Raw genomic sequence first — 26,417 nt, 5'->3', positions numbered from 1 at the left:
TGAATGGAGTTGATTTGAACGCGTAACGGCAACACGTGGTCGCTGAGTCCAACGAGCTTTTGCGCTGTGAGTTCACGAGGCTCGCTCGTGAGGCTTCCGGTTCATTTTGATGTGTCTCGGGGCTGCTCACGGATGAACACGGCACGATTCGCGCCCGAGTCGTGTCGCCCCAACCCGCCAGTGGAACGTGTCAAGCATGCTAACGGGGCGGGCACGGAGGATGTGTGCGCTTTTCGCACGCCCCGAAGTGTTCGGTCGGGAAAAAGCCGCGGGAAAACCGCTCGCAACGTGGTCCGTCACGTCGGTGTGGTGTTGCGGGCCGGCGCAACAGTTAGTTTTGTGTGCGGTGCGGTGGCAAAAATGCTCAACGCCGAATAATATAAAAGCGGCAGGACGATAAGCGATGGCTGTAAATGCTTATCAACTGCTGTACGGAGATAAAGTCAACACGCCACGAGTGTGCCAGTGCGGTGCGAGTCCCCGATATAGGCGAGGATCGAGGTGGCAAACGTCGTTCTTTCCAGTAGTGAGGGCCAGTTTTCGGGACTACAGCAGTGCGGGCAAATGATTCGGTGCTTTGCTTGCAAGTGTACAGTGCACAGGGAAAGGTAAACGCTTCGCGTCTGATAGAAGTGAATAAATTCGGTGAAAAGCCACACAAACATATCTTTTTGGCTGGTGCCGTATGGTGTCAAGTGGCTGCTAGAGTGCATTACGGTGTGTTTTTGGTGACCGGAAAACATACAGACATACTAAAGTGACACACTACTAGCTAAAATATCAACCGTTCCTGCACTACTTCACGGCAGCTAGGTTGGTGGCCGACGGAAGTACGCTGATACGTTACATTCTGGTAAGCGCAACTTTGTGTTTGACGGTGTGGCGAATGAATGTGTTGATTAGTATAGATCCCTGTGCAAGATTGTGCCAATAGGTTATGGAGTGTTACAATATTACAACTCAATTCATTTGCCTGTTGGCAAAAACCGATACCATCCGATTAATTGACATCATCCTTATTGCGTAGCAAGTAGGGCAAATCGATTTTGAAGTGGGATAAAACGCTCGCAAAGCACCCTACACAGGTGTGTAACGCTGGTGACGGAGAAAGGAAGTCTTAGAATGTCTAATTTAATCAATTACCCTCCGGCAAGGATTCGGCAAGTGTTAATTGAACGACCGAACGGTGCCATTAAAGAGCTTTGGGGGTGAAATATGTGAATTGTTTCCGCAACGTGTTGCACTGCACTGAGTGGTTCGGCAATTCACGTAATGGTGACGATTATGTTTCTTCCTTTCCGAAAAGGCAAAAGTATAATCGAAAATATTAAATATTTTTAGAAAATATCGATTAAAATCGAATCTAAGAGAGGTTTCAAAAAGAGCAACTCAATAACTGGAAAAGGAGACATGAAAGTGATGAAAAAATAGAAAATATTTTCTTTTCTGCAATAATATTAAAAAATATGGTGCAGTTTTCAAAAATTATCAATGTATTTACATTTTACTGCACGACTTCAGTATAATTAAAAAAATGCTAATAATTTTTATTTCAAGGAATATATGGACTTATTGACTGTAATTCAGAAAAGATACATATTATTTATGAGAAAAACAGCGAAAAATTCATGTTTTCATAGTTTTCCATAGTCCATCATTGTGTTTTCCGTAGTCTATATTTCCATAGTCCAAAGTTGCATTGTAGTGGTCCAAAACATGCTAAGTATTAGGATATGCCGTAACGGAAGTCAGTCAAGAAGCTCAGATTAAGCAAGCTTCGAATAAACAACGACTTCAATTTTGCTAAAAAAAAATCCATCTTTTAACAAACTTTGATGAAAAAGAAATGAATGATTACTGTCTAAATGAAGTATCAACATAGCTAATTGTAAAAACGATGATTGATGAAACCATCAAAACGGAATACTTTGCGAAAAAAGTTTTTTGGCTGGATTAAACTGATAATCAATTAAAAGAAAGGTTTAGAAGATAACAATAGATTTTAAGTTACTTTAACATAAAAAGCTATTTCCATTTATTTCAACTCAACGGAGCGTTACAATTGGAAATCATAGCTAAAACAATGAGGGCAATTCTTAATCATGTGTCCTCTAGGTCAAAACTGAATGATAACTTATCTTCACATTTTGTAATAAATTAACTAATTTCTCAAAAAAGCTGCTTTTAAACCCTAAACATGACTAACAAAATTAAGATTCCATTCGCTATCTTTAAATGACACATGCTTCTATGTGAAAGAAGTGCGAAATTAGTTCCCGTAAATGCACTGTCCTTCACAAGTTGCCATAAAAGTCGGTGGCCTCGAGACGCCACCATAACTGAAGCATTTATTACCCGTCTGGCAAGCCAGTATCTTTGCTGGAAATAATTCGGTTAATAGCCTTCCACACTAATAGCCCAAAATTAGCACAATGCTTTAAAGAGACAAAGACATATCAAACGTATCATATATCAAAAGGTCCTTTGTTGGCAATCTCGAAAATGTGCGTTCACTGCCATGGGGCAGCAAAGTGTGCGAAGCTGTGCGAGGAAATTTAATTTGTTTTCTAATATTAAACATGATCCGAATTGTTTTGCGTGGTTCAATTGCTTCACATTCCTTGGGAGCGTTAAAATGTGCGCGAAAAATGTGTTGTCATCACCCACCCGCAGAGTCCCAATGTCCAACACCCACCAGCGGATCGGATCGCTCTCTGGTCAACGAAATCATCATACACCGGACGGCGGACCCCACCAGGTCCAGGAAAGTAAAACGTCTTTCTCGGAATCGGATTGCGAGGAAATGTGGACAGTGAAATGTATCTTCCGCCGCGGAAGCAGATAGCTTTCATGGCACCCGCGACGATACAAGAAAGCGATAATTCTCTAGCCAGTGTCCACCATTTCCCCGTGCCAATAGAGAAATGCGATGCGAGTGGGCTAGACAACACGACAAAATGCTGTGTTTAGTAATTGAGCGTCGCGAAAGAAATTGTTTGCACCAACATGCAGGGATGGGTGTACCGACTACATTATAAATTGTAAGCAAAAGTTTCCTCAATTTCCCCCGCGGAATCAAAGATTGTTCTATGATGTGTCATAAAGTTTGTGTGGGTTGGTTTTGCGCGGTGGAGACAAAAAAGCTAAAAAGAAGTTCATCATTTCCGTTAAACACTGGAAATGTAGCGATAGCTGGTGAACGTAGCGGGTCGAATCTGGAAACCATGCTGCTCAGTATTATGAAATGTATCGTTTCCGGCAAAATACAGAACGGAAGCAGCTCATTGCTTAACCATTGTTGGTCATGCTGCAATAGCTAGCAACGCAATCGGGATCGGTAATGCAAACAGCGGGCACTGGAACGCGTATGGAGTTCGATGGCTTGTGTGCACTAGTTCTTGGCGCATATCAGAACTCCCGGAACGAAGATTTGTCTCCCGAGGGTCGGAGGTTCGAAACAATCCGGTCAACCGGAAACCGGTGTGTGAGTGTATGAGAACCTCCCAAGAGCCCATCCAACCTACCGACCGATCGACCAACCAGGGGCTGTGCATTTTGGACGCAGTTTGCTTGCTCTGTTTAAATCCAAATAACCCCACACCCATGTTTTCCAGCAGTGGAGCAGCATATTTTGCCGGAAGTTTATCTTCGGCCATTTGCTACCCTTTTTCCATACACGTGCACATGTCTTTGTGTGTGTGTGTATTCTGCTGGTGTATTGAGGCAAGAGCATTAGATAAATATGTGCATTCCTTCGCACGAAAGGACACCCGCCGCCAGGGGGTTGATGAGCTATTGTTCGACAAGTTCCTCACACGATGCGCCTACCTTACGACCTAGGCTAATGTTTGCATGTGTAGTCCTGGCAAAAGAAAAACGCGTTCAGTCTCTTCCATTCGAAGATGCTATCGCATTTAATGTCACACCGGTCCACCGGTCCCGGCTCACCGTGGTACGGATGGAGGTGGTGACCAAATTATGATGAACGAAACTGCAATAAAACCCACACCGAGCTTCCCAAACATCGTCGGAATGTTAATGAAAGCCCATTGTACGGCAGAGCAGGGTGGCCAATTTTTCGCCCATGTAAAACAACAACTTCCCTGAAACAACTGAACGTGTCGTTGGTCGTTTTGGTTGACGCGCATCCGTGATTACGCCCCGGTCACGGTGAGCATATTGCACGCGTAGGTTCCTAAATCGGCCGGCGGAAACGGTGCACGAAATGGGTTTACTCTGGCGTGTTGGTGTGCTTTGTGCTTTCGGGGCGCATCGGAGGGCATTGCCGGGCGTTTTTATATTTAGACAAATGAGCATTAAAGCAATCGTATTTATTCAAACGTGTTTCGTTTTATCATCGGGCGCATGTCACGTGAGCGACATAAACACCTGCAGCAAACTGTTTTGGGGCGCAGAAGAAGGGGGCAGGTGCTGAGTTCAATTTTGCGTGAATACGAGGTACACATTAAATGTATAAAATCCTATGGAAAAAGCATATATTCTGAGTTGAAACCGACAAACTACGGATAAGTTTTAAAGCCATAGAAAAGTAACGGAAGGAACAATCAGCGAAATAATAGAGCTAGGGACAATGGGTAAATAAATCAGACAAAAGTACTACAAAAGTAGTATACTACTGAAAATTATTGATCTTTATGGATTACTGATGGATCACAATGCAATACAAATAAACTATTTGTGAAATAATCCACCAGTTAGGGGCCTATAGACATTGCAATTCAAATCATACTCCAAAATACCACAAAACGTGCGAAAAATAAAGTGTCAGTCATAAGTTGGGAGAAAACCGCGTTTCAATGCTTTAATTATTTTAATAATCTGTAATCTGGGGCGGTCCCGTAGTACAGTCGTCAACTCGAACGACTCAATAACATGCCTGTCATGGGTTCAAGCCTAGAATGGACCGCCCCCCGTAGCAAGGATTGACTATCCGGCTGCGTGGTAACGAATTAAGTCTCGAAAGCCTGTATAGGCCAGCATGTCCGCGTAGGAAGTTACCCCAAATAGAAGAAGAATATGTAAAAAGAGTCTGCAACTGTCTATCAAACACAGCTCATATGTTTTGCCTCGCAAGTTTCTCTATTTTGGATCTAAACATTATGGTACTTTGTGTTTTTTAAATTGCTGGCAGGAAAATTAGCATTACTGTCTTTCCTTTACTGTCTGTTAAAGGTAATGCTATGTATGCTTGTTAACTGTTCAATAAGTACAAAAAGGCTAGATAGATATAATTATATAAATCACAAATATGAAACACATTTTAAATTATTCAAGCAGTGAAAGTATAAAAAGTTTGTATTTAAAATGCACTCGAATATGTGTTTGAATGCGTTGTAAATAAATGAATGAAAGCATCATGAACTTCTTAATCGGCAACGTACATTCCAAATTGAAATCCAATTATAAACAGCAAACGAAATATCCGTCCCGCACATTACACATTCTCAAAGTAGTATTTTTGCACCACTTCCAATGCGTACACATAATTGGCCCAAGTGTGTAAGAGCTTTTACGAACAGTTTCTGCAGAGGAACGTTCCCATTACGTGGATACATTGCATCGGAATTATTGGAACCGTAGCTATATTGCATAAATTGTATCCTTGGTACCGATGCTACCGATGAAGCAGACAAAAAGTAAATCATCGTACGCATTCCAACCGCATTCCAGCCGCACATGCACCCCAACATGACAGGACAGATTGTTTCGGCGAAGGAAAATATGATGAACGATGGATATCACGTCACCACGGTTCATTGCGTTTCAATCAGACGTGACGAAAAACGGAAGCATACACACAACCACACGAACACACATGGACATCAAACACGGAACAATCAAGAATGGAAGAAGGTCTCCTATCCCTTTTCATTCACCTTCCAAACCGAAAAAACACACCCAAACATCGCTCGCTTCCTGCACGATATGATACCGCCACCAGGCGTCTCCATTGCTGCGGCAATCTCACCCATGGGTGAGAAAAAATTGATAACCTAATTGTCACGTTTAGGGCATGTTTTATTTCCTACGAACTCTCCATCTTTGTTCACGATTCATTTTCACCGTTTGTCTCAAACCCGAAAGAAATCCATCTCATATCCAGTGTCGGGTGGTGGGACGGAAGGATCTCTACCCCTGATCGACTGGACCGGTTTTAGCAAATCCATCCCACATTGATGGGTGCCGAAAGAATACAAAAACTATGCGGGACAGTGCTGTGAGGGTGGAAGGAAGCAAAAAATAAAGCCTCTGACAACCACTCACATAGGAGCTGAATTTGATCACGTTCCTTGGTCGGGTTTACTTTGCGGACCTATCCATCGTGGGTCGTGTGTCGTCCGCGTCGGACACGGGGACGAGGAGCATAAGAGTCTTGATTGCCGTCGGCTGGACACTGCCTGCGAGGGCCATCTGGTTTGAAGTGAGCAGATTAGCTTGGATTGGCAGATTGAAAGCATAACAAGAAGGAGCCCGAAGAGTCCTTTACCGTACACGTTCCAGCGGTTTTGCTAACTTCATGTTGCCCAAGTGTTGCAGTAATTGATGCACGATTGTACTCACCATGTGAAGTTGCACACGCTCGCTCCCTTGATGCCAACTTCTTGGACAATGTGTGTCAACGACGTTACAAAAGTTAGAAGCAGTGCATCTCGTGTCGGATTTTCAACGCTTTTAATCACGTCACATCCTGACCAACCTTTACAATGAACGCCTGAAAACGGGACAACAATTTTCCTCCCACCCCAAAAGACACCGGTGGCAACAGTGAGTGACGCTTAACGGCAGCAAACCGTCCACCCCTAGAGGCGTACAATGCGAAGTGCGTGGAATTTTAAGCGGAATACCATTCAAGCCATCAACGGTGGGAATCGCGACAATCTTAACGCACTGCTGTCTCTCTCTCTCTCTCTCTCATTCTCCTTCTCTTGGTCCAACTATCCCGCGGGTGTGTTGTTTTTCCCTTCTGATGCTGTCTTCACTAGGACACGCTGTTGTTTTTCCGCCTTTCGTTGGTGTTGGAAGCGGCGTGGAAATAGAACAACAAAATGCATCCTCAAGGCGCTTTAATCCGTCCAAGCATCACGGTGGTGGGTTCATCTTTGGTCACGAGTCCACTAAAGCGCCGCGTTGGTATTGACAAAAGGTTCGAAAAATGCTCACAATGCTGTTGAAAGTCTGTTTCTGGGACGGTATTAAGGTTGAAGCTATCAGATACAACAAGCACCTACACCGGCTGAAGTTTGGTAAGAATCGGTATCAAGGGTGCATATTTCACAGTGTCTTATGGGTATTAATTCAGTTTGGGCTTGGCTAAATCTCTTAAGCCACCCTCGTTGCATTGAGTTCGAGACAAAGGAAGAGCTGGTAATGATTTTATCTGTAAAAAGAGTGTAAGCTTTCAAACCGAACCACACCACTCCTTTGTTGTGGTGTGTTGCAGCAGTTAATGTTTCTATGTCTAGACTCACAACTACTAAATAAGGGAAAGTTATCATCAGTTCCTACTCCTGATACTAAAGTGTTGATTTCTGTAACGCGTTAGAGCATTTTTAATGCATATTCGCCCGGAAGTACTTAAAGCTTATCATACAGTTTGCTCGCTTCCTTTACCCTCGACCACATAGTAATGCTTCGGTCATACTTCAATGGTCCATGCCCCCGGCAAGTTACAAATACTTGGGATATTTCCTGAGCCAGCGAGTAGTAAATAATACTTTTTTGCCATCGTTTGCCACAACCACTGGCAACGGTATCAGTATCGGCAAAATCATAAAACGCCCGCGGTGGCTCACTTTTCGCTTACGGGTCACAACATTTAGCATTGGAAAGGCATGGAACCAGAATCGCAAAGCACAATATCTTCGGTATCGTGCCTCGATCTCCATTGCCTGTCCGCCCTTTGTGCCGCAGCGCGCATGGGAAGGAAAGTGCAGAGAAATGTTTACAAATTGACACAATCATTCTTGCGGTCGGCGCCGAAGGGGGTGGCCATTCAAGGCCAGCTGATATGGCGGCACTGCAACAGAATGCAATAAAAATAACATCGTTCCCATTCAACCGTCCCAGCCGCAGTAAACTCAGCAGAATGCCAGATGACAGTTTCGCTGCTCTTGTTACTCCTTGCGCTTCAGGTTTTGCTTTTCCCTTCGAACACCATTCTCGCGCGCGTTAGCTACAAAGAAGCACATGTCAACCTTTCTTCAATCGCGCGTGTTTGTGTGTGTGTGTGTGTATCGCGTTTGTACACTGTTGTTTGCCATCCTTTGGGGACCTTGGTTACCGCGAGCGAAAATCACGGATGCCTCGCAAGGGGATTAGCACTTTTGCATTTGCCTGAATCGTGCGCCTGAACTATCCAGCAATGTCGCAAAAAGATGGGAAGCAAAACGATGGGTCGAGAGAAATTCAATTAAACCTGTCACATGCCAGGGTTACCGCCAGCGAAAGGGGCAAGTTTTGACCTTGTATGGCAGTTGCGACACAACAGCAGCACGACATCGAACAGCTTTCCCATACAGAGTTTCCCCCAGTAGAGGAACCTGTTGATCAGTTTCTACTGGTGACAGCTAAAAACGAGTCACAAAAGGAGTCCCCACGGGAAAGATGTAACACGGAAGTAAATAAATAGCAACCTGTTTAACACTTCTTTGATTAGATTGTTCAAACACACACACACACATGTTGCTGCGCACGTTTGATGGAGATGATTGTTTTGTGATTGAGTGTTGCGATTGTTCTGTTTGTAGATGATGATTTGTTTATGTCTTGAATGATGATTGGAATATATAATCTCTCACGGTGCTGGATTCAATCAAACATCATTTTTAAAGGAATGTGATACAAGAGTTTTACGATGAAAGGATGCATAAAGAGCGATAATGTATTTAACACCAGTGGCGGATTTAGATTGTCGGGGGCCCCTAACGAGGCCCTTAAGCATTAAGAGTTAACGAGGAAGGGGAGGGGGGGGAGATGCTCGAGATCCCTCGACTGCTGGGCTCCTGTAGTTTATTTATTTATTTATTTACTTAGCTATCGAACAGGTACTCCTCAATATTCCCTTTAAATGCGTTAAATCGTTAAATTAAAATCAAAGTTATTAGACTATCTTCTGAATTGCCTTGTCATAGCTAGTAGTGGCTCATTGTATCCATATAAGGTACGCCTGCTCTCACCAACAAGCAATTTACGAGAGTGAAGAGGTCTCGAAGGCACGTAGATGTTGCTCTTCTCTAATAAACAACGTCTAATTCGTTTTATAAATATTTAAGCTACAAATACATATTGGTTTACCTAAAAACGGTATTCGGAGCGTCTATAGACCAACGCAGAAAGCAACGCAAGCGATAGCTTGGCATGGTTGAAAGTCCTTTGAAATGGTTGCATTTTAAATCAAGTCTTGTAAACTTCCATTGTATTGCCTCTGTTAATCATCGTAGTGCAATTCGGGAACCAAAGTGCGCACAAGACAAATAAACAACGACATAAGACTTAAGACATGACTACATCCACGGAATTGTCGAAAGATAAAACCTAGCATCTTGTATGCCTTGTTAACAGTGTGGTCAACGTGTAAACGGAAATTTAAACTAGAGTTCAGTGTAACACCTAGATCACAAACTTCCTGATGACGATCCAACACACGGCCCAACTACGAATAATTATACTTAATCGTTTTTTTTTCAAGTCTAGGAAACGATTTTTTTTTATTCAGGAGGAACGGTCCAAATGTCTAGGAAACGATATAATAAAAAATAGCAAGGACTCTAGATCATTTTACGACCCCAAGTACCAAACACTAAGTATGAGTCTCGATGAGACTACTGTACACACTGTAATATATGCTGGAATTACCATCCACGGAATTACCATTGCTGGAATTACCATCCTAAATTCACGGGAGCCCCCGCGGCCGCTCATCTTTGGACTAAATCATCTTTGGTGCATTATCGATCATATAATGCAACTGTATGCAATTCCCAGGACACTCTGCCCGATTGTGACCTTATTAAAATAGCAATAAAATAACACACAAGTGCAATAAATGAAGTAATTGATTTCGTTTTACGTTCAACATCGATCGAGGAGAACTTTTCCCAATTAAAATAAAGCTACCACCTTAAGGATATACACCTTTTTTCCAACAATTGCGCGCAGTTTTGTGGGGCTTTATCATAAAAGAATAAACTTTAGGAAAACATTTCATGGTCTCATTTCCTGACACCAGTCTGGGATGAGAGCAACAGAGGGGACGCAGGAAGCAGGGCAGAATGACGTCCTATCGGGTTGGTTGCGTACAGAACCATTCGCTTACCCAGGTGTAGTTAATTTCCGCGTCAATCCGTAATCGTCCATCCGTCCTTCTTGGCCTGCCCCAGGCCAGCCAGGAAATGAAAAAACCAAACACAGATAAGTGCATTCGGCGACAAAAGGATTGTGTGCGGGCGATTCTTTTCGTTCATTTTTTGGTCAAAGTTGCAAAGAATATTGAGTCTTTTTTCTTCCTCTTTTCAATGTTTTGCCTGTTGCGAAACTGTTTTGAGATGAGTTTTCTCTTGACGCGATACCCGCTTAATAATGACTCGATGCTGCAGTTTATAGCATTTATTGTGTCGCACTTAATGAAGCTGCTCCATCGAGAGGAAGGATGTACGCTTTCTGCCATAAACTGCATCAATCCTCCTTGCGCTTTCAGGTCTTGTTTTCACGCATTGTTAGCATGCCCTGGTTGTGTAATGAAGGTTAGAGAGAGAGCCCATTGACGGAACCTTGGCACCGAGCCAAGATGCAATGGGCGCAAACTTTCGGTCCCGTTTGAGCAACTGCGGGCTGCGATCCAGTTTGGGCAAGGACCGCTCTCAATGATACGCATAAATCACAGCCGACGAGAAGTGGCCATAAGCTGCCGTTTGACGAGCGTTTGATTGCCCTTTGGCCGTTACACCCTTACGAACCTAATTGATCCCAAAAGTCATCATCGTCCACTTTGTGGTCATCCCGAGAGCATCTTCAAAGTTGAACGCTCAAAGGGTGAGTGTGAATCGTCGAAAGGATGCGCTATGGGTTCATGGTATCGATGTTGGAAGAAGATGATTCCCAGTCTTGCGAACAGCTCGTCGTTCAGTGTCGCTCGTGGCTGTCGTTCCAAACAGTGGCGATGCTGATGATGTGTAGCCGAAATTCATTATCCCTTATTACTTGCATAATTTGGTCTGGTTGAGAGGATGGCTGCATGCATCTTTCCCGTGACGCTGATCGTTAACAGTTCCCGATGTTACCGTCCGAAGTGAAATGCTTGCGTAGTCGCCGTTGAACGCTTAGTGACGCAGTGGAACAGAAACAGGAACGAGAGTGATCCGAAGTATACAAAAAACACTGAGCATAATCACACGCGCACACACACACTTCCGGCACGGTGTGCACGTTGAGCAACAACCGTCGTTGTTGTGTGTGAGGTAAATGTTTTTTAATGGTTTTTCGGGACGAACCCCGCTCCGGTGAGGGGATGTTACGCGCGAACCACGACGGGAGCGCCGGGGATGGCGTGACAATTGCATTACATCCATCTACGAGAGCCTTTGAAGTGTGTGCGCATATCCTTTCGGGGCGGGAGCAGCAGCAGCAGCAGCAGATCCGCTTGCGTAGTCATTGTCTCGTCATTGCCGTTTGGATCATTGTCGTCAGTGTTGATGTTATGCAAAATGGGCGACCGTGTCAACGTTTGGAGTTTAGTGTTTGGTAGTGAATTTTCTGTGTTCGAATGATGGTGCATCGATTGAATCTTTAGGCTTACAAAGCTGGTTGTCACCAGTGAAAACCCAATCGTGACAGCAATTACATGTAGTTCAAGAGATGAAATCCTTACGACTACTAATCGAGTTACAACTTACTACAGAACAACTATAAATCATGTTTATAACATTACAAGTAAGCTCGCACTATCTATGTTTAATGATGAAATACAAATAATTCATTATTAACAATAGCACAAAATAAAATAAAGTATAATATAATAAAGCTTCAATACAAACATTACATTAAAATTCATTCCACCAAACAACCCTTCCACGCAAATCAGCTCGCGTGGCTGCGTGTTCGTGATTGTCGAAATTACACGATAGAGAGAAAAAAGCAATTTATAACTCAATTACTCCAGTAACCAGTTGCGCTCCCATGTGTCTGCCCGGTTTTTTTATCACCTTATCATAACCGAAATTGCACTCCCACAGCGGTGGCGGTGGTGGTGTGGTTTTGTGAGAGGCTTCCTTACCATCGTGATTATGCAAGGAATGCAATCGTAACGCAAAAATTCACCAACGATTCACCGGCAAATAAACCGACGCACAAATCCGCTGACAGGTGGTGGTCGCCGAACGATGTCGTGTGTGTTTGTGCGCGCGAGGAGATTGTGAACGTGAACCAGAGAGCAAAGGGAGGGCGAGGGTGGAATTCAAGCATCTCCAATCATCCCCATGCCCAGCAAAAAGCATTCAGGGCTGCTAACTGACGGACGTGATTTTTATGTTTGTCAGCGGTGATGTGTTCATTTTGGGGTTTTCCTTTCGGCGAACCGATATTTCGAAGCCTCGCGTATGCACGCGCCTCCGTGTGTATGTGTTTGGTGCGCGTCTGTTCGCGTAAGTGCTTTTTTGGCTGTTCGCAGTTCAGCACTCCGATCGTGGAATGGCAATATAGTGAAACGAAACATCAACAAGAGACAACCAAACAGGGAAGGAGGACGAATCTTTTTCTTTTTCCTCGTCATACCGCGTTCGTCGGTCGCTCGAGGCCGGAAGCGAAGCGGTGTCGTTCGTCATGGCAGTGTGGGTGTCATTTGTTTGAAAAGTGTCGTTATGCTGCCGATCTTCGTACAACCTCTGTGGGTGTTTCCCCCCAGCCTCCGAATAATGAGGGTGAGGGGGTGTGGGTGTGAAGGTATGTTAATATAGTAGAAGGAAGAATGAGACAAAAAAAAAACGCAAAACACATCATCATAGACGAAAGCATGTGTAGCGTGTGCGAGTCTGTTGGGCTCCCTTAGGCTGGATACAAGGCATGCAACAGCCACGCTTAAGAGCCGGCTTTATGGTGGACGTTGAAGAGAAAAAGAAAAAAACAGACAGTGCTGCAGCAGTGAAATAAACTTCGGCAAGTGGAAAATCTCGTACCATCGGTGTTTGTGCGAGTGTGTGTGTGTCAAATATTTTGATAAAAAATCATGCACACAATTACACCACCAGTGAGTGAGCGCAAAACAAAAAAGTATGCCAAAAAGTTAATATCAGCATTTTTGTTGGCAGCCGCAAAAGTGGAATGGAATAATATCTCTAAACAATGTAGCGGGACGATGGGGCTATAGGGTCATGGTATGGATTTTATTTGAAATCGCATAAAATGAAGCACTCAATTCGAGTGTTTTTTTTTCGTGTGGTACGCTTTACGGCAGCATCTCAATTATCGATTAAACCATTGCCCATTCATCCGCTGGGCAGATAGATGATCAAAAGTGGAAATCATTTGGAAATCGAATTTTCCGGGTTTTTTTTAAATCACGGCGAGGGGTGCAAACCCACATGACCCTGTTCAAACAAATACATATTGTGCAACGGTTGCAATATCGTTGCAATCTTCGTTTAGTTGTGGTTGGATTAGTATTGATCAAATGATTTATTCCGTCAGACTTATCCTTCGATGGCTTCGATACATTTTTTCGATAACAAAAGAATTTTGAAGCCGCCTTCCTCGAAATGTTTCAAAAAATTGTATAGCACCTACGAATTATCGGGAAGTGAGTTCATCCAATAAATGAAAAAAATCATACCGTAGTAGCCTAGCGTATAAAATTTCTGATACGTATGTGCTCAGGGTATGCAATAGTAGATATTATAAGCCATACATTATGATAGTAATGATTAATAGGAATATTTTAAAGCTTGCCTATTGAAACTTCGAAATTTGTAACGCAAGACCGGAAATATCTAACTATAGAACTGTTTCCTAAAAACATAATAAACGTATTAAAATATACAATGCATAATAATTGCAAAGAAATATAGTAATAACAGAAAGAAAGTAGTAATCAAACAGTAATTAAAAAAGGAATTCAAATTAAGATATACAGTCTGTTCCCGAGTTACGCGGTTTGTGCGTTCCCGAGGAATCTGCGGAACTCGAATATCCGCGTTAGTTGAATTGAGTGGTTTTCGACCAAAACACAATTAGTTTCTAGGTATATATTTATTCAATCTAGTACTTTTATACACTTTATCATTTATTTCATACGATTTGTGCAGAATATTCTGATTTTTTTGCTTATAAATGGATTAAATTTATTATCAAAAATGCAGCTTATACTGCATTGGACCATTCTTGAAGCAAATTGTGCTGATTTAACATTTGATCTGCCAAATTTAGAAAACCGCGTAACTCGGGAACAAACTGATATTGAAAATATAAGAAACCCTAATAAAGAGAAATAAAAATACTCATAAATGAATATCAGCAGAAATAAAAACAAATTATAAAGTGTAAACCTCCTTGCTCTAATTCGGTAAACTTATGACTACGCCTTATTGCTAAAGAAATAATTATTTTATCAATTCATTTTATATAAGAAATATTGATAATTTTAATGGTATCCGTACTAGATTACCTCTGCTGTCCGTATTACCCCGTGCTGCCATTCTTTTCTGTCTGTAGCTGTTGGGAATTTAGTCTTCATCGATTCCCATGCGTGCTGTTTCCTACATTCCGGCTCCGAGGTGCAAAAGGATGTCACATGTTTGTGGGGTTAACATCTTTGCTCTACCGGAAGATATCCTCACGATCGTTTCTGACATACCACATCTTAAAAAATGCCGTTAAAAAATCACATCTCACCACATTGATAATTGCAGCCATTGAAGCACCCCCAGCACACGTGTGTAGAAGGGGAAGTATGTGGCAAATTGGCACAAGTAAACCTTGAGCAACGCTAGACAATTACCCGCACTCTCCTTGAAATACCCAGAGAACACTTGAGAAGCAGTAAAGGAAAAAGCAGAGCAAAAAAGCATTACACTTTCCTCGTAGCAAACGGTTTTGCTGTGCTTTCTAACCCGAAACAACCACTCACGCCAATTAGCTGCGGAAGTTAAAAGTTCATAAGAAGTCATCACGGCAAGGAAATGATCGACCTGACTTGGCGGGGCTGAGGAAGGGACAATTAAGGATGCTAACTGCTCTGCTGTCTCAAGACAGAGGCGGCAATGGAAGGGTGCCATCTCTTCGACGCGTAAACCGCGTAAACTTCTGGTATGTATGTGGTATGTACACCACCAGCGTGTTATCTCTGATCGTCCGTTCCTTTTAACCCCGGCTGTATCCAACTAGCAACCTCCTCTCCCTGAGGGTTTTCCTTTACAATGGAGTGCTAGAAGTATGCGGCTGCTTTTACCATCGTACCATCATTACTGACCAACGCCGTCATCGGTCCCATCTATCCTTCTAAGCGTGCTCACACATCGAACGTTTTTGCTAGCAGCGATAAAATTAGCTCCTTGCCGGGGTAATAATCTTCGGTGCAGAAGCAGGATTTTCACTGTCCCGTATGGGATTTTGCACTGCCACTGTCGCCTTATGGTGCGCGGGGCAGTAAATTTTAACGATTCTTTTCTTCTCGTCTGCATACAGCCGGCTGAGGAGGCCAACCGGCAAGGGACGAAGTAAATTGAGCTGCAAGAACAATATGTGGTTCGCTTTTATAGGACGACGGGAACAAAAGCATGCACGAACCACCCTGAACACTGTTTGTCAATATGTTGACGCGTGGTTGTGTGGGATCCTTTTCAATGCCACGTAAGATGAGGGATTATTTTAGATAAATTGCAGTGTGCTTGTGTGCCATAATCATTATCGTTCATAAGCGATCGGGAGTATTAGATTTATCCTGTCTAAATCCCTCGACCCAGAATATTGGCAATTTCGTCGAACTCAATTTCATTCGACATATTGATAGTATTATCGCTTCCTTACGCACTTGGCTAATACGCGCACACACACACGTTATAGTGAAATTGAATTTAACGTGTTTTGATTGCTTTTTTTGGGGTGATAAGCAAAAAACAACAACAAAATTCAATTCCATTCTGCTTGAACATGATCGCAAGCTATAAAAGCTCATTAGTGCTCTCAACAAGTGGTTGTTGAGCGTTGGAATGAGTTTGCTGTTTTCTGCTGTCGTGCTTTTTGCATTAGTCAACTGCAGCGCAGTGCACAGTGCACTGTTGAAATTAAAATCAAATTAAAAGAAGCTTAGGCTAGCATTATAACCGCAACGCAGATTCCCCGTGCCGCTGTACAAATAGTCAACTTCAATGGACTGTAGCAAGCGTGTGGATGGGGCTAGTTGAACCTCACAGACACAATAACGTCAAAAGGAAAGTAATGAATAGAGGAGCGATTTAAGACACTCGCTGCTTTGCGCCACCGGCAAGCAATATCCAAACAATCCTTTAACAATCCCGCTGCCACACCAATAATGAGATTAGTGTGTGTGTGTGTGTGTGGGCAGGAAGAATATTTCGGTAATAAAGCACTCTATTGCTACCCAAAACACAATAGCGGGGCCATAATATGTAGTGTGTATGATGGTTGTTTCTTTTCCCCTACGCTTCTTCACACCTCGCTTGCCCGGCGGGCTCCCGACGCGGATGCAAACGCGTCGTCAAGCTACTGGGCGCTTCCATGTGATTGGTTCGCGTAGATGCATAAGCGCCTCTAATCAGGTCATAGTCACGCATTCCCGCATTCGGTACGACTCCTGCCCAAAATGTGTACACCAATAAAATGTGCCATTGGAACCGTGTGTGGTGCTGCCATCAGCCCGTCCGTGTGCAAACGCGGGAAGGCAAATAGGGTGGGGTGCGGTTCTGCGCGGTGCTTTCAGGGATACGCGTGAGGATTATTTGCGGAATGATAAATAATGCCTGATAATAGCTATTGTTGTTGCCCGATTTGACGGGCTTTCATGGAGAATATGTGTGTGCGCGTGTGTGTGTGATCGTATTTGTTTGGCTTTTCCGATCACGCCTCGCCCCTGTGTGCCGGACGACGATGAACGTGAGTGTCGCGTTCGACCTCGTTCCCCCGTTTGTGTTTTTTGGCGGGTGCCTTTTTGATGAAGGAGAATGATTCGATTGCGCCACTAGCAATAATGGTGTTGGCAACAAAACATTTACTAAATCACGCGTATGTTGTGCGTCTGTTGGAATGGTACGTTTCTGGGAACATGCCAGTACAAACATACAAACCACCAGCGTGGCAGTGTAATGTCAACCCACTACAATATTGGATTTAGTTGGATTTTCTAAACCCAGCCTCAGCCAGCTTTCAATATGGTTTGAAACCCTCATTTTCTTTGCCCTTTCTATTGCTTTATCTACCAAACACCAAACTACCTGGCCACGTGGCACTAGCGTTCCACAAGAGACGATGACGAGCACAATGCTTTGATAATTAATCAATTATTGTATCGCATTATTCCTATCCCTGCAAAAGGTCTTCAAAGGGGTTGACAAATCTACTGGCAGCTACTGGTAACAATTCCTTCCAACTGTAAACTATGACGCTGGAACAGTGAAGCCTGTGAACAGACAAATTGAAAAGGTTCCATTTACATTTCTAGGCAACTATAAAAGCCTTACATTAAACAGCTGGAGCGCAAATAATAGCGTTATTATTGGTAGATGATTTAATGTAAATAAAACGATAGACTGTTTAAAACATAAGCGATAAAGGAAACCCTTTGTCATACAACGAACGTTTACGAAGGATATTGCAAACAGCAAACCGAAGACGAATTCCCTCTCACACTGAAGTTATTGTTTTGCAATGTGTCCACACCGTGTCACCAGCACCACGACGAGTTAATGCAGAGCAGTCACAGCCGCTTAATGCAAATGATGGCTCCAACACTCCCGTCCAATTATGCTTTGCTAAACTGTCGCTCGGCTTGTTATGCGAAAGGGGGTTGCTGGCTGGGTGGCCACTGTCTAGCTATCGTACGGCGAAGACAATGCGACCGAACACGAACGCGGCAGCAAACAGTGCGTCAATTAGTCGCACAATTAAGTTTGCTAATTGTTTTCGGCTTTTTGTTCAGCGTACAGTGTAATACGCTCTGCCTTCTCTATTTGCCAACCAATACTGGATGTAGGAGGTGCCTTGTTTGTTTGACGCTTTCACTTAACAGCAGCAGCAGCTGCATCAGCGACGGAAGCATGAATTGTAAGTGATGCAATAATAATATTGTAGCTTTGAATGTTTGAAATATGATCGTTTGACTTCGTGACTCGGTACGATGGCTTATTACAATATTGAGCAGCATTAGCAGTGAAATGAAGAAACAGCCACAAACGGCTGGCTTTGCATATCAATCAGCAACTGTTTTTTGGCTGCGTACATAAACTTTGGCTGCGTGCTTTGTTGTAACGCTTAGTAACGCTTTCATACAACATGGAGAAATACCTTGTTTGCAACAGATTTTGCGAACTAAACACACTTTTTTTTGTAGGTTTTTGTTCAACAATTTTATTTGATCTTCAAAGTATGTAATTAAATTTACAGGAAGGTTTCGGTTGTACGATTTAAGCCTCTATTACGCTGTTGCATGATCATCAATCAATCTCTACGTGGGCGAGTTATTGTTGCATTCACGACATCTCATTGATGAAAGACAGGCTAAAAATAAATTTAAATGAATGAAACAATCACTCAATACTAAACTAGTCACGGCTTAACAGGGATAATCGTCACCCAATGTCAAGCCAAACCAGATTCGAAGAATACCCTCTTCTTTCGGTACATCTTTCCACCAAAGGGGTAACTTTAAAGCCACGGCACTTTCCAAGAAACGATCCAAAAAGGTCAAACGATTTTAGGTAAAACAATTAAACTCAAGCCAAGTGATACAGTCGCAGTTTCAATTGATCAACTTGTGGCGTGTCTGTCTGTCTGTCTATTTCGGCATTGCGGGGGTTTCATTACGATAATGTACACGCTTCTTCCTCCACGCTTTCCATTGCGTCCATTGCTATGCCGGCCGTGGGATTAGTTGGGTGGTTATTTCTGGACCACGAAAGTTGTGTCACCAGCACGAACATCGATATGGAAATATTGAAAATATAGGGAAAAGGCTATAGCAAAAAAAAAAAAAGGACGGAACCATCCAAGCGCCAGGCTAACACACTCGTGGCTAGCAAAGAGAAGAGCAATATTGAAAGGATTATGCAGCGGAAAGTAAAACATTGACCTGGCGAAGTTGTGTTCTGGAGGAAAAGAGAGAGAGAGAGAGAGATAGAAAGAGAGGGAGAGAGAAATAAAAACAGAAAAGGAAAAATGTTCCCAGGCTAGTGTTTGGCTTTTCGTATCGATTACACATCGGAAGGGCTGATAATCGATGCACCAAGAGAGCGTGCATCTGTGCTGTGGAAACATTCATTTTGATAGGGAAAAAACCGGTGAATGCATTGTTCAGAGAATGTATATCATATTTAAGCACATTTTATCGTTTACAGTGCGTATTCATATTTGATTATTTTATGTGTCGAAGCAACAAGCAAATGGTGTTTTTTGGAAATTTTTTACACTGTTATTTTTTACGTTTTTTTTATATTACAAAAGTCCTTTATTCGACACATTTTTTATTGATTGGCATGAGGTCAGCCCTTTTGTGTGTAAGTAGTAACTAATATACTTTACTTCAGTATGCTCTAAACTGTCGTTGATTACACTTAATTGATATATGTTTTACTTTATTAGCATTACTCTTTTTTATGTTTTAATTGTTTCTTAACAACATGCATCATAAAATATTCACTTTTCCTATTACTATCCCATTTATTTAGTTTATTGGACATTAAAAATGAAAACACAAATTTGAAACAAGAACATTACGTTACAGGAATGTACCATACCTCGACCTCATAGTTTAGTTTTTACGAGTAACGGGGGTGATCCCGCGGTACAATCGTCAACTCGTACGACGTAACAACATGTCCGTCATGGGTTTCAAATGGACCGTTCCCCCCTAGCAAAGATTTGGCTATCTGGCTGGGTGGTACTAAATAAGTATCGAAAGCCTGTATAGGCCGGCCAGCATGTCCACGTAGGACGTTACACCAAAAGAACAAGAGTATCAGTGGTCCCTGTTTTTTTAGTGGTCCCTGTCTCACACGGACTGCATATAAATAATGAAAAGTTTCTGTTTTGATCGATAAGAATTCCATGAAACTAAGAATAATAATTACGGTCAAAAGGAATGTGTCTCTCGGAAAACAATAAGCAGTGCAAGCAATTTGTCGGCGATAGATAAATCTCTTCCAATCCTTTTGTAAATCTACCCGTATCATCTATTTGGTGAGCTACTGTAAATCCCCCAAGATCGTATATCTCACATTACTGAGTCAGAGAAAGCCATCACTCAAATCTAATAATCCCAACCGCACAATCTGTGCTCCTTGATTGAAGTGTGACCGCTTATCGCGCAACGGTAGCAAGACAACCCAGTTCAACAATACAGCACAACCCATTTGACGGTCATCCGGTCACTGAGTCATCTCTGTGGGACCGCTCCGTGCACCAGTGGAACGGAAGTAGATAAAGTGTTTTTCAATGTCCCATACCAAACCGTCAGTGGCCGCCGTGTACAGTGTCTTCCAGGTGCTGATTTGCTTCTCTTATTATCTGACTTATCAGCTCCAGCAGCATGCAGTATGATTGTGTGGTTGATGACACGAGGCTCTACTTCGGAGAGTGTGTAGGCAAAAAAAATAAAAAATAAAAAACAAGACACCCAAGCCATTTGATTCTGAGCTTCTGAGGTGGCCAGCGCGCACTGATAAGATAAACGATAGCGGGCACCGAGATTTTTGCATTATAAATAGTCCAATCGCGAGACGATCGTACCAACAATCGTTCGCGCAGTATCCGAACAGCATTCGCGTTGCAACCATACCGCTGTGTTGTCCACTAATTGTGCATTTTGTGCGTTGCTGCTGTCGTTAAAACACTGTCGTAACCATGAAAGGACTAGCCGTCGTTGCCGCCGTACTGCTGTTCGCTTGTCTGGTCGCCAGCCAGAGCAACAACTATTTCTGGGGCGTTCGGGATCCGCGGGACGTGCTGCTGAACCGCACGATTGCCGTCCGGTCCGGCACCATTCTGCAGGTTAAATCGATTGATCTCGTGTATCCGCTGAAGGTGAGTGTTTTCGCAACAAAAAAACGAGGGAAATGAAACACCAATTTAACTAACGCCGGTCTTCCATGCCTGCACGATAACAGGGCCAGGTGGGACGCAACATTTCCGCCATCTCCGTCGTGGACCAGTACACCAATGGGAAGGGCGGATATGCCAGCCTGTATGCCGGTGGTATCGGTTACAACTATACGACGGTCCATCTGAAATCACAGCGCGGTCACGGATACAACTTTATCGTGGAAATTTACGGCCGATAGACGAGTGAAGGCGGGCGGAATGGGGGATCTATCAGAGGGCGGCTGAGGCTGAGAGGTGTTGTGAGATGATAGGAGCCCGCGCAACAAAGTGATCAAATGTTATCAATGTTTCACCCGTCGAGATTCGAGCTTCGATAGGCTAATGAATGGGGCGCCAAGCGGTTATCGGAGCTGACAGAGCAGCGGACACGACGCTAGTGGTGGCCACGGGTTCGATCCTAATGGTGATGCTGTGTTAGATTTCGTGCCGTGCCGTCGAGTGTTTTATGTCCGGAAATGGGTTGTTATTATGTAGCAATAAAATTATTTTAATGTAACAAATGAGCTGCTTTGTGTGCTATTATTCACTCCGTTCGTTTGACTGTTGTGTTGTTTAAATTTTATGTATTATTTGTGCTTCACACTTTTAAAGAAGAAAGAAGAAAAAAGCAGGGATATTTGTTCATGTGTTGATTGGAAAACTTTTCAAAAACATGGTCCAACAAGAAACTCACATCCCTTTCGGTTTAAAATTAGGATCATCCCTCGTACCTTGTTAGAAACAGAAGGGATGATTTCAATAAAGCCAAATCAACTACGCATCATGAGACTAGCCCTACAAATGCTCCATTAAAACTTTCCGTGCATTGGAAGGAATTCAACCAGAATTCCTCGCGAAGATGAATCAAAGTAATATCCTTATTTGGTCCTTATCACTCAACCAACTCTTGTTATTGATGATTTTATCTTTGCAAACTCATATGATTAGGAGTTGTTTTGGGTGTTTGCTGATGTATGGTTCCAGCTGGGCTAGGTAGTACCGTACCAGCTAGGTAGTACAACAGTGTACTAAATAAACAACTTCACATTGCTACTTTCTAAAGGAATTCATTAAAAAAGTATCATTTCAAATGTCAATTTTCGAAAAGATGATTGAAATGTTATTTTTTTATGAAATTCTACGTTTATGAAGTATTTTATAAACTTATCTCTACAATCCTTCTGTGCAGTCTTGCACCAGGTGGCCGTATCAATCAGAATGTTGCTAATGTTGCGTTTTGGCCACGATATTGTTTGCTTGAATCTTCCGTTTGAGTGTTGCATAAAATCAAAGATTTGCTAACCGTTGTTGGCACTCTTCGGTACTACCGGGTTGTTCAACTATTCCACCGGTTTGAATTTTTGACATAATTGATCGAGAATAGATTCGTTCAAAAGATCACATTATCATCGTTGTTATGCTTTTTGATGAATCTAGCTACATCCGGAGGGTATTGTATACTGTACGCATCAAAATTCACTGCCACGCATACAAGAAAACACGGTGAATTCAACATTTCCCTTTTAGTTTTTTTATAGAGACTTTGTGCCAATTGGCCTCATTCGCCTCTTACAATCGGTTGATTAAATTCAGGAATTCAGCAGAATATGACTTGGTGTGAATTCGGTATGTTGCAGAGTTGTTGGATTTTCGGATCACGGGTGGTTCCAGATGAAAGTGCTTGAAGGACACTTGCACTGTCGGCAGTGGCGGATCTAACGGTAGGCGGACTAGGCGGTCGCGAACCCCTGGCGGACTAGGCGGTCGCCTGATTTAGGGGCCCCGTAGATCGCCATTCTATAGTATGCCGTATGGACAGAGTACTAGCGACAAGGGCCCCCGGAAGGATGGTCGTTGGGGCACCAAGGCTGGCGAATCATTTGCAAACCCCCCCCCCCTCGGGCGCTATTTTCGATGCTGGAGTAGATTCCACAACCAGTGGAACCGTTTTGTACTGATCCGTCAGTGAAGATCAGATGGTGGTTAAGGTATTTTTACTGCACATGTTCAGCAAAATGAAGGTTTGCAATGAGACTATTGCAACCAGCCCTAAGTTGATTACCAAGGACGACTACCGATTTGGATGAGTTTTGGTGACTGAGGGGAATGTTTGTTGTGTTAGCGTGGTAAAATCGGCGTATGCCCTTTGTTTCCGTTTCAGTGATGGCAAGCAAGGAAATATGTTTTGCGTGTTCACTTTCCTCGCTAGATGATGAAGTACGCTTTCCCCTACCAACCATTGCCATTCATATTCACATAGGTTTCGTCATCGATTTCGTCGCCACATTGAGGTTCGCAGCGCACAGACCATCGTGTTCATCTCGTTAAGCTGCGAAGAAAAACAAACATCAATAGAATACACATCCTTGAGGTATTTCGTGTCAGTTTGACCGGTTCCTTCAACATCATTACCGAAAAATGCAAGGCATCATTTCCATACTCTCACCTTTACTACAGAAGCTTACAAGATTTATTAGTACTACGTGCTCTCCATTTGTAAATAAATTAAAGATCAGCAGAGTGCTTGCCGAAAAAGCCAATTCAATCTATTCTGATGAGTTTTCTTTAATTCTTCTATGTCTCCTTCTAGCTGTACCCTCACGTTCGATCCGTTGCATCTTCATTACCGTTTGCTGAAACGAAACAATGCGCAGCTACACTTGGATGTTGGCGCTGAGCGCGTACGTCACGCTTTCTCTCTGCCTGTCCGTCAGCTGGTCCCTACCGGCCGGCGGTGGTACGGCCGGCAGCAGCTCCAGCAGCAGCAACGATCTCGACATGGACGATCTGAGCCGGGACCGTGTGTCGGGACAGGGCGAAATCTCGACATCCCAGTTCCAGCACATGCTAGCCGTCCGTTCGCCCAAGTACAACTTTGGGCTTGGCAAGCGGCGCTACATCATTGAGGACGTGCCCGGCGCGAAACGGTTGCCGCACTACAACTTCGGACTCGGAAAGCGCGGAAGGTAAGGATGGAGAGCCTGAGACCCATCTGGCAACCCGTAAACCATTTCGATTCTTTCGCAGCCCTATGGGTGGAAACGATTACGAGTACGATGGACTGATGGGCGGCAACCAGCTCGGCTGGAACGATAACGACTACACCAATCTGATCACCAAGGATGGCCAGTTCGATTACGATGCGGAAAAGGAGAAAGACGCTGCTAAGCGGACTGCCTCGGGCAATGGTGCTGGTTGTGAGTGTTTTGTTGCTCTAAGCCTTGCTCTGCATAATAAACACTGAATCGTATCCCTATTTTCTTATCTTTCAATTTCAAACAGCTGCCTACCGTTACCACTTTGGGCTGGGCAAGAGGCGCGCCTACGACTTCGGTCTCGGCAAACGCTACTTCGACGCGGAGGACTTCAACAAGCGACTCCCGAACCGGTACAACTTTGGCCTGGGCAAACGCTAATTCGGCCAAATGACCATCGCGCCATCATCCCGTTTCATAAAGCCTCCCTTATTCCCCTTACCCTGCCCCTCCTCCCTCTAACTTAAACCGAACCGGGGACCATACCTCCGGCTCGGCAAACCCCAGTTCTGTTGCGTGGCAAGCAAACGTGAGTGACCTCCCAGTAGTTGCGAACCGCATCAAACAAATATCGCTGGAACGACTCTTCCTCAGTGTGTGCGAGTGTGATTGGAAATGAATGCCCCCGCTCCCGTTAGCAACTCCCAGCACCAGCCGCCACGTACACGCTTCCGAAGACTCGAATCCCTCTGCACTGAGCAAGTCGCCACTCTAGCGGACTAGCGCAACGCAACGCAACGCAGTGTAAATTATATATAAACCTAGCGCACCTAGTCAGCAAGTCAACCCCCCCTCTGACAATTCCCCGTGTGTCCCCGGACCCGGACCTCAGAGACTAAATGTAGCAGCGTGTAAGGATATATACATACAAGCGATACGAAGGACGGTGTTTAACTAATGAAACTAAACACAAACACTTCTTGCACTTATTTGCATTGTTTTACATCAATTTCAACACGTCAAGAACGAATGAAGGGAAAGATTGGATGATTCGATAAGCTAATAAAGTTACGACAGCCCACAACCAAACAACCATGTATAATGAGATTCGGCCACAATAAAGTTGATGAATATCATAGACAGCTCACCCCGTCTACCATCATCTACCCCTCTAAGCCTATCTAAATGTAAAACAATTATTCGGTGTGGTTGAATACATGATTCCTCGCCCAAACTTCTCGTCACTGGCTAACAATCTATTGTCTATGATAAAAAAATAAAACCAAACAAAAAAAAAAGAAGAAAAAATAAATAAATAACCAAGTTCTTTCCTGTTGCCCTTGTCCTTTCAATAATAATTACTCCTTGTGACGGTGATCAGGGATAAAGTAACAGTGCACATGCAGCATACAGATATGCAAGAATGGCACAACTTTTTGTACAGTTACCAAAAGTAATAGCAAGGACTGATGATGCAAGTTAACTAAGCTGAACTAATTTTCCTAATATAATAAATTTGTTTTTAAAACTGATCGCTATCAAAGTATGATTAACTCCTCGGTTCTTCGGTTTTATTTCACATGATATTCATTTCAGATTACTACAACTATAATTCAGAAATAAAAATAATGAAGATACTAAAACTAACCAAAACCACAAATAAGTTATTAGTTTTGATTTAAAAAGTACTATCATTTGTAAAGGAACGGGAGTAAAACAGATAATGAAAACAATCTAACTATTCCGGCAAGAAGAGAGAAAAGACCAACAAAAGATAAATAACCCTACATACACGAGACAACATAATACAAAACCACACATACACACTGAATAACACGTGTGTGCAAACCGAATGCACATTTAAGTACCGTTGTATACCTTCTGCACTTTTTCTCATGATCCACGTGTTTGTGTTGTTTGTGTACTGATAACACTCTGTAAATATGCAAACCCAATCTGGCACCTCTGCGTTCCAGACTGTGCGGGGTGAAAGATCAATTAATATTGAACCTAATTAAACTACTAATACTACACTTATGCGACGAGAAGCAAGTTGCTAAATACTGAAAATGGAAACTAAATAAAGCACCACACAAGTGTGGTAAATGAACATGGCAGAGTTTG

The 26,417-nt window shown here is 43.2% G+C and overlaps 2 protein-coding genes across 2 annotated transcripts; both read left to right on the top strand.

Annotated features, from left to right (window-relative positions):
- Positions 1-370: 370 nt before the first annotated feature.
- LOC1274391 (helicostatins) lies at positions 371-26,410 on the top strand. The gene is made up of 4 exons (XM_313511.5): positions 371-853; positions 23,909-24,284; positions 24,346-24,515; positions 24,601-26,410. The coding sequence occupies exons 2-4, from the start codon at positions 23,965-23,967 to the stop codon at positions 24,732-24,734; spliced, it is 624 nt and encodes a 207-aa protein (XP_313511.5). The 5' UTR covers positions 371-853; positions 23,909-23,964; the 3' UTR covers positions 24,735-26,410.
- LOC4577451 (probable salivary secreted peptide) lies at positions 20,509-21,842 on the top strand. The gene is made up of 2 exons (XM_001230949.4): positions 20,509-21,261; positions 21,345-21,842. Exons 1-2 carry the CDS (start codon positions 21,082-21,084, stop codon positions 21,516-21,518), a joined length of 354 nt encoding a protein of 117 aa, XP_001230950.3. The 5' UTR covers positions 20,509-21,081; the 3' UTR covers positions 21,519-21,842.
- Positions 26,411-26,417: the final 7 nt, after the last annotated feature.

The sequence above is a fragment of the Anopheles gambiae genome, chromosome 2, assembly GCF_943734735.2.
Source record: "Anopheles gambiae chromosome 2, idAnoGambNW_F1_1, whole genome shotgun sequence".
NCBI lineage: Eukaryota > Metazoa > Arthropoda > Insecta > Diptera > Culicidae > Anopheles > Anopheles gambiae.
Note: the sequence above shows the minus strand (reverse complement) of the source record. Positions and strands in the feature narration are given on the sequence as shown.